Source organism: Anopheles nili, chromosome 2 (genome assembly GCF_943737925.1).
Source record: "Anopheles nili chromosome 2, idAnoNiliSN_F5_01, whole genome shotgun sequence".
Classification (NCBI taxonomy): Eukaryota; Metazoa; Arthropoda; class Insecta; order Diptera; family Culicidae; genus Anopheles; species Anopheles nili.
In genome coordinates, this window is record NC_071291.1 from 63,706,854 (window position 1) to 63,716,159 (window position 9,306).

The 9,306-nt window shown below is 49.0% G+C and overlaps 1 protein-coding gene across 1 annotated transcript in view; it reads right to left on the reverse strand.

Moving 5' to 3' along the window:
- LOC128720307 (uncharacterized) overlaps positions 1-6,363 on the reverse strand; it is a 49,309-nt gene extending 42,946 nt beyond the window's left edge. Inside the window, exons 1-4 of the mRNA XM_053813972.1 lie at positions 5,814-6,363; positions 2,947-3,128; positions 2,730-2,868; positions 877-1,007 (exon numbers count right to left, since the gene is read on the reverse strand). Of these exons, the coding sequence (XP_053669947.1) occupies positions 877-1,007; positions 2,730-2,868; positions 2,947-3,128; positions 5,814-6,363 (1,002 nt within the window). The remainder of the gene's footprint in view (positions 1-876; positions 1,008-2,729; positions 2,869-2,946; positions 3,129-5,813) is intronic.
- Between the last annotated feature and the right edge of the window lie 2,943 nt (positions 6,364-9,306).

Below are 9,306 nucleotides of genomic sequence, written 5' to 3' on the forward strand. Positions count from 1 at the left end.
AAAAGAAAAGGTTTTGCTAGAAAAGCTTATCTGCGAACGCTGACAAAGGTTCCTTTAAGAGTAGCACACAAACTTGATGCAATGCAAGTACTACGGAGCCAGCAGAATGTAGGAAAAAGCTACTTAGGGAAGCAAAAAGCATGAAAAAGACACGGTGTGTACAAGCGAAACAGAAGCAGGCAGCAAGAAAGTGACAGCATAGTGATAGAGAGTGACAGAGATGCTATTGCCAATCTTTTTTTCTTATTAAATTAAATTATTGCATTTAATAATATATATATCATATGAGGTATTTAAGGGCGATCCGTTCGTCGTCGGTTTTAACGAATACCGAAGTCGTTTAACGCGCGGTGTATATCACGCCGAACTAGAAACGTTTCAAGTTTAACGGGTTGGTAATTTTTTTTTGTTAATTTTAAGCAAAATTTTCATTACTCATGGCAATCAAAGCTCGTTTGTGTGGGGGCAAAGGAGTGATTTTCGTTGCGGTTTAAATTCTGATTCTTTTCGGATTGCTGCACGAATTTCTTCATGCCCGATTTCGATTGGGGATGGGAAAGAAAAAAAAAACAGCAGATTTAAAGTTGAAAAAAAAAAACACAAAACGAAACGAAACTCAAAAACGCGCATGCCATTTTGTAAAGGGGGCCGAATTTGCCAATAGTACAAACCAATCAATGCGGAACCGAACAAACGTGTCTGTGTATACCGAGTGGTGGGAGTTTTTTTGGGGGGAAAAAAGTAACTGAGAAAAAGAACCCGAGTGGGAGGGAGCGAAAGTAAAAAAAAAAACGAACCCACCCTCTCTCCCACACGCGCTCGCACGGGGAGAGTGGGTCGGACAAATGCCGGAAAGCTCCGGAAAACCATCCTTACCTTAAGCGCTTCTTCATGGTTGATGGAGGTGAACGGCGTACCGTTCACCTCGAGTATCGTGTCACCAGGCCTCAGTCCAGCACGTTCAGCGACCGAACCTTCCTCGATTCGGGAAATGTAAACACCAACTCCTGTGGAATATACGGGGCCGAGAAGCAGCAAAAACAAAAAAAATAGAGTGGTTTCGGTTTTTGTGGTGGAAGCCGGAAAGCCAATAAAAAAAATATTTCCCCTACGTGCTGGCCGTGCACGTTTACGTTTTATAGCGTTTCAATCGGTGAACTCAGTTCCCCATGGAAGACGGCGAGCATCGCAAGCAAACCGAAACTAATTTTACGACAGCCCAATTTTCCCACGAGACTGACGGAACTGCAATTGCAATCGAAAGCGCTGGGAATCGACTTTCGGTTGGGTCCTCGGGCATCCAACGATGGAAGCCTTGTTTTGTGTTTGCCTGGTTTTTTTTGTTGTTGTTCGTCGGTGAAATAAAACTCACCCCAAAAGCATGCCGAAACCATGCGGACCAACATAATGACGTGTGCTCGGGGGAAAGCGACATGCCCCGTGGTGATGGCATTCGAACGAAACCGAAATTTAATAATGTGATGCAAACGAAACAAACGGCCTGCGGGGTTCGGTTCGGTGGGTGGTGGTTTACTTCCTGCGACAGGAGTTGGCACCGGCGCTTGAGAGGTTTACTCGCTTTGGCCTGCCGAATCACAAAGGCCACCCATCAGGCGAGTGCAATAAAATGGCCTTCAGTCGGGGCCGAGTTTTGGGGCAGGTTTTCGTGACCGGGAGCATTTTGTCTGTCCCCATTATCGATTCACCCTGACCATCGGTGGGCTTTCCCTTCTGTTGTTACGAAAAGGACGGTCTCGGGTCGGTTGGTTCCGGCTGAAGGTTGAACTCCGTGAGGTTTGCCATGTGCCGCAGCGCCCGTTGCTTACTTTGTATGAGCAATGTGTGAGCTGAACACGTTTCATGTCCCATTTAAACACGAGCCTGTTGCTCGCGAATACGTTTCGTGGCATTTTATTACCAGCCTCGTGTATAACTTTATCTCACTGTTTTAAGGCATTAAAAGTGGGAGCAGTTTTTTATTTTTCCTTAAAAATAAATAACCATTAATTCTGTAACAAATCGAAGCTATCGCTCTTCGGAAAAAAACAGCATGAAATAATACCAATAACGGCTGATAACGTAACAGCATGCTAATATCGAGTGTTCAGAAAAAATATGCTTCCATTGTGTGCGTTCCCCCGGAGTGGCTTTATTTGATTTTCATTTCCCTGTCCAAACAGTGCCGTTTTTATTCTCTCCGTCGTGTTGGGTGTATGCCGAGCACAAAAAAAAATAGGAGTGCCTTTTTTGTGTTTAATTTTCTCGTTCCCACTCTCGGATTGTGGTATCCTTCATCCCGGCATTTGCTTCAAATCTCTATTAAATTGTCAATCATTTTCACACGTTCTCTGATTTTTTTTTCTCTCTTTCCCACCCCGTGCTCGGCCTCCTCGTCTCGGCTGATGCGGACAAATTGAAATTAGATTCACAAAACATGCCTCCTGATGGAGCGGTCGTGATAAGGTGCATCGGTACACCAACAAAACCCACACAGCTGGTTGGTTCAGGTAGTGGAATAGAAAATCACTCACTCGCACACACACACACCCGTTGAGAAAATAAACCATTTTCCGATTTCGAACCTTCCACCGAATGCAAAAAGGTTGACCGGAAGCCTTGCACTGGCATTTGGCACCGTGCCATCAACGGCGCGGGCCGGTTGATGGACATCGGACACAACGGAGCTGCTTTCTTTGTGCTTTCCCGACCAACAACCACCCGCTACTCACCGGAATCTTTACCACCCTTGACGCAAATCCCGAAACCATGACTGCTGTCGGATTGCTGATCACGGGACATGTTCACGGTTCGGGTCGTCAGCTGGTGTATGTTCGTTATGCTACGATCTCGGTCGCGATCGCGGTAAATCTGCAAAGAGAGAGAGTGCCCGCGCGTGGACGCGTGTTAGCGGAGGAAACACAAAAGGCAAAACGATGACAAACTCACTTGATGGGTGGTGGAAGGCGGACTGCTGGCGGGACTTCGACGGCCTCGGTCACGTGTACCGTTACTATGATAACTAGTAGGAACTGAAGAAGACGAACTAGTTGTATTAAACATTCTTATGACCTGCTCTGGTGATATAGGCCGCTTCTTACCATTATGTCTGGTAGAATTTGGAACTGTGCCTAATTTTGTAAGGGGAGAAGTTGGAAGTTTTCAAGCAATACAGTATAGAGAAAAAACGGGGAAGACAGGAAGCACACTACCCTCGGGCTCGGGTGGCCCGCGGGTGACAGAAAGAGAGAGAGAGAGAGAGTGAGAGAGAGAGAGAGGCAGACAGAGTGAAAGAAGGGAGTAGCAGGGGTTAACGGTGGGGTGGTTTTCGGTCAATTGGAGAGGGAATGAACGAAGAAGAAGAAGAAGCCACGACAAAGACTGTGTGAAGCTCCTTCTCGCGAGGTCCACCATAAAGGTTCAAGGCTGCCGCGCGCAAGCAAAATGCCACTCCTAATTGAGTGCCCGAATTTGGGTGGAAGTGGGTGGTGATGGGGCGAAGGAGAGAAGGGGGACGTAGAGTTTTCAAGTCGCAGCCTTTTTTTTCCACCGGGAATGGGCAGATGCAGCTGCCCGCGAGTGAGCGTGTGTGGGTGGGTTTGAGTTTTATCCTTTTTTTTTCATGAAACCACCTCGATCTAGGACAGTTGGGTGAGTGGGAAAGGTGGGGGGGGTAAAATACATACCATAATTCATATACATAAACACATACACATAAAGACACACGCAGACACACTGTTCAACATCGAGAACGCTAGAACGTAACACGGTTGACAATAACATCGATCAACAACGGGCAAAAACAAAAAAAAAACAGAGGAAACGCTAGAGGGATCAAACATCTCGAAGGAGAAAGGGACACCAATTCGGTGGAAAACAGACGTCCAATGGGGACGTAAATGGGGAAGAAGAGAGAGGAAAAAAAATCCAACAACAAGGGAGTGTGCGTGAGGATGCACTAACGTTCGAGGGGGGCAAAGAAGGACGAGACTAACACGCAACGAAACAGGGAAAGAACAATGGCAAGGATTCGTGATTCGAGAGCCATCGACACGCGCTAAGTGGGTGTGTTTGTGTGTGTGAGTGGTGGGGGGCTTGGTGGAAAACTAGTAGAACAAGAAGAAGAAGAAAACACACACACATTCACAGTAACGGTACTGACAGCACAATCTGAACCGGGACACCGGTTGAACAATTGGAAACCACGTGAAAGGACGTGCCAGGACATGGCAGCGATCGACGAGCCAAACCGGCTGTGGCAGTGTCGTGGGGTGGTGTTGAGTGGTGTGTGCGTGTGTCTTGGGTTGAGGTTTTGTTTTGTAAAATTCCATTTTTTTTCTCTGTTTTCAACGGCCCCCTTTTGTTCGATCGCCAGGAAATCGACCGTGGAAGGACTCACAGACGACACGCGTTGCGTGAAGGATAAGCGGTCGGGAAATAGAGCACAAGAAAGAGTGAGAGAGTGAGAGAGAGAGAGAGAGAGAGAGAGAGAGAGAGAGAGAGCGAGAAAATGCCAGAGTCGGGAAGTAGTGGACCGAGGAAAGAGTATCTGCTATCTGTTGGGTGTGGTTGTGTCTTCCTGTACGTAGGGGTGTGTTAATTTAGTGTCACCGCGTGTCCTCGTGTTATCGGAACCATACTTCAGACTGTGCGCTGCTGTCAGCTTGCGCTTCCGCGCATTCATTTCCGGTTCACTCATAGACATAATGGCAAGCAGAAGAACCGTGACCAGTTGCATCGTATTTATATATTCAATTAGTATTGGATAGCAGAGCGTTACGGTGTATCTAGATGGTACACTACGGGGGCATGGCGTGGAGCTGGGAAAAGGGCACTACGCACACACTACAAACGAACGGATGGCAGTACCCGCCGGAATCCGGCTGTTCGGTTTCTACTCTACTGGTGATGGTTGAATTTCGAGCAGGAACCACAGCAAACGGTGGTGGATAGCACACAAAAAAATGCTTTACGAGCTACTGATCTAGATGAAGATCGCTCAAAACTAGGTGCAAAATGGGGGAGAGATCGAAAAATAGAAAGAACGAGAGAGAGAGAGAGAGAGCGAGAGAGCGAGAGAGAAAGGACACAGTTACGAGAGAAGGAGCAGAGAACACAAATGGAAAGATAGTTTTTGGAAGGATAACAATGTGGGGTACATCATGACATGGAGCGCTATAGGGATAGAGCGATGGCAGACAGGACGAAACGAGCACCGAACCGAACAAGGCGTGGTAAACGAGCGTGTCAATGATGGCTCTACGGCAATCTAGCATGCCAACCGGCGAAGGTCAAACGAAACCTATTCTATTCGAGCACAACGTGATGGGCGTGATGGGGTTGTATACATCCAAGTAGCCATAGAGAAGAAGCAAAATGCAAGAAACGTGTGATGCAAAGATATATCATAGGAGCAAGAGAGAAAGAGAGAGAGAGAGAGAGTGAGAAATAGAGTAATAACTAGAGAGCGAAAAAGAGAAAGTAAACAAAAAACATTGACGTGGGAGAAAAAAAGTAGATGATCTCCTACAGGTAGCGTGGGTTGTCGCAATGCGGTAACAGATCGAGCGACAGTTGAACGGACATTCACGAGAAGGATGAGCCGAATCCGGCATACACCGGCAGGACATACTACTAGCGATCGATCTACGAAAAAAGGGGGGTTGTGAATGGCGACAGCGACTAGGGGGGGTTCGAGAGGTGGGCATGAGAGGTGGGGTTTGGACTTCAAAGGGCGGAGAGGCAAAGGGGGTAGTGGATGAGAGAGGTCGGGGGGGGGGGGGGGTGATGTGTATAAGTAGAAGACGTTGCTTTACCTGCACCAGTTGAAACACCTAAGCTAGCTGACTCTAAATAACTACTTCTACTTGGCAAAGAACCTCCTTTGGAAGGGACACCGGCCGTGTTATAATAATAATGAGGAGAGTGTGGTCTTTCTCTTTCTACTATTGTATATGAAGTACCGGGTGGTGAATAATATAAACCTGAACGTCCGCGTAGCGAGCTTGTGCTGTTGCCGATGCGCGTACTGCCGTACGGGCCGATCACGTCCTCGGCCTCGAAGCTGTTGGAGCGCACGTGTCCACTGGCCACCAGCCCACCGTGACCGACGTGGCCTACACCGTGAACGCCGCCACCCGGGACGCCCGTGCCGACGCCGAGCGTCGAGCCGGTGACGCCCGGCACCCCACCGACGGCGCCCGCCGTCGTGTGGTGGTAGATTGAGTTGACTGGCGGCGAGGCCACTTGCTGGTAGCCGCTCCGGGAGCTCCATCGGGACGGGCCGAGATCGCACAGCTCGGCGTAGTCGTTCCCGGCACCCATTGCTAGGGGGTCTCCGCCACCGGGGGCGCCCCCTAACCGCATTTCCAAACACCTGTCAGATGGGGGAGAGAGAGAGAGAGAGAGATAAAGGATGCGAGTAAGATGGTGTGTAAAATGTTCGAGGAGAAGTAATTTATGGGTCCGGGAGAATAATAACATCTTATTCGAAGGATCAAACATCAGGAAGAAAATGCCCCCGCTTAGCGTTGCAGGATATTCTCAAGGACCTCCATTGTAGAACAAATTGCATACATTTAGGCGCTGGAGATAGTAAATTGTGAAACAAACGTTTTGAAAGACCATAAAAGTGTTGTATTTCATTGCAAAAACTATCCCAATAATTCGAAAACGTACATCATACTTCTTAGCTAACCCTAGCAAGGCAGAATTCGAACCGAAACCTACCACACGGAAGCCCCAGCGCGCCTTCGATAGGTTATCGATCTTTGAATAAATTTTTGAAATTTGATATTTCTAAGACCACGCCGTCCAGGAAGCCCTAGCGTGCGGAACCGACATCAGCACCGGCCGCACTCTCAATTCCGTTAAGCACCGAAGCCTTCCGGACGTTGGCCGCTCCCCACACCCCTGGACACACACTCACAAACACGGAGGGGGTGCGTAAGACGTAGTCGAATTTTATTGAAATTACCTAACGCTTTTACGACCACGGTCAACGTAAAGTCGTTCAGGAAGCCCGCTCGGTTTGGGGTGGTTTTCTTCCCCCATCACCTTCACTGGGCACTGCATTTTACGAAAACCCAGCGCCAGTGCGCGTACGTGACCAATTTGATTCGTTCAAGGGCAGAAAGCGGATACGGAGTTCCGTTTGCGCGCGGATGCTAGAAACGACGGAACCAATTACATTACCGGGAGGATCGTCCGTTTTTCTTCCTTTTTCGTTGCTGCTCGACGTAAGTTGTATCGTGAAGTGTTTCGTTAACCGGCAGTTTGGTGGAAGCAAGGTTCGATCCGTCAAAGCTAATACTCGAGGGAGCTTCGTCGTTGCGTTACATAATAAGGACGTTAAGGTTGGTTGCTTGGCCGTGTCAAAAACCGCAAACAATTCGCCTTTAATTGAGCCGCCTGCTATTCAAATAAGGCATGGAGTTTACTAGCAGTGGAAGTGGCCTACTCCAAGCGTAACGTGCCAACAAAATCCACCCTTCACAGCGACTACCAAACGTACAAAATGGCCAACACTGAGCGCGATCAGAAAGCGAGAGAAAAGGACACGTGAACAAAAACCAACCAATCCAGCACACCCAGCACAATGGAAGCTCCACCACGGTGGAAATGCAAACTGCATTCGTAAACAAACCGCGATGAACCGTGGCTCGATAAATTGCAAGCAAGCGAACGAACGAGCGCACGAGTTCATAAATCATTCCCCATTGCCAAACCGAACGCAGCAACCGCAAACAAATCCTGCCGGTGTGTTCCGGTTCCGTTGGAATGCTGCGTAATGTGCTGCATTCTCGCTTCGGGCAGGGGTTTTCCTTTTTGTGTGTTGATAGTAATCCTAATGCAGCACACGTCTGGAAACATTTGTAATAAAGCGTCTCAAAAATGATAGGAAACTATTATTCAACTAGAGAGAGAGGTGGATAAAGAAAGAAACCGCCTTCGCGAACGACCTCTCAACGATGGCAGCGTTATTCGGGCATTAACGTGAAGCGTCGTTAAAATTTGATGGATTGTTTGCTGCACATACACCCCGAGCTAGCTGACCGTGAGGCACCTTTACAAACACGACATACGGCGTGCACGAAACTCGTGTAACCCATCCGAGGCCACGTCACCGGAGCTAATCGGCTGGACGGCGTGCGTCAACGTTTCAGCTCGAGCTCGATGCACCCATCCCTTATTTTTTTTTGGGGGGGGGGGCTTCAGTTGATCGGCTGCCAAAAAGGATGGTGGGTGGAGTGAATTTAATTAATTTTTCATCATACCATCAATCGCGGGGCGAGCTAATTTCGGGCCCGCCCCATCACGCCGGGGGCGCTTTCCGGTGACGCCGGAATTGGCAACATGACATGTGAGCGGAAGCATAATCAATGGCTGTCTATCTTTCTCCCACGGGATGGCGTGAGGCGAATGAAGCAGGAACGGAAGCCCACGCGGGAACAATGAAGCGTATTCCCGAGGAGAAAGCTAAATTCCCGGAGGAGAATTTAAGCCCCCAATTCATGGTGCTCGGAAACGCAGCCCGGATGGGAGGTTACCTAACCAGGACGCTTAAAGGACCAAAACCATTCGTTACTGCTAAGTGGAGTGGCACTTGGAGAGATTACGCGAGACCGTTTCATGCCTACCGTGGGCTCATAATGGAATAGATCGAATGGAAACGATTTCTTTTGACCCGTCGGTAATCACAAAGCTGCTTGCTAATCATACCGGCAACTCGAAGCGCTTGTTTAAGCGACGTGAGTCCTTTTGGAGCGTTTTTTTGCTCTGGTTTCTCGCTAGTATCACATTCGGCATGAATTCCCTGGCCAATGTTTCAGACGATGTGCTCGCTGGCGTGACGTGACGTTTCCTTCCGGTTATTACGTCACTTCCATTAGACGAGTCTCACGAGGACACGTGGGCGCACAACTGCTTCCCCCATCAGTTGCTCATTTAAGGAGAGTTCGCTTGCAGCTGTGCTAAGCTGTCAGCACAATTCGGGATCTCTCGGCAGGCTGTGACCAACAGGTTGAGCCACAGGACGATGGGTTGAAGCAACAGGAGCAAAAAAAACGAATGAAAAGACATCCACGTTTCCGAGTGCAGCCACCCGGAAGGTTCCCAGCGCACACAGGCCGTCCGTTTGCGTGCCTGCAGACTAAATTACATGCAGATGTGGGCCGCTCGAGTGGCCCTCCTCGGTTTGCTGCGGGTTGGACGCCACTTGCCAAGAGGCTCTAGACGTTTCCGTCGTCCATTGTAACGCACGCGGTGTGGCAGAGGACGAGCATCCGAGGCGCGTTGGCGCTTTTAGCT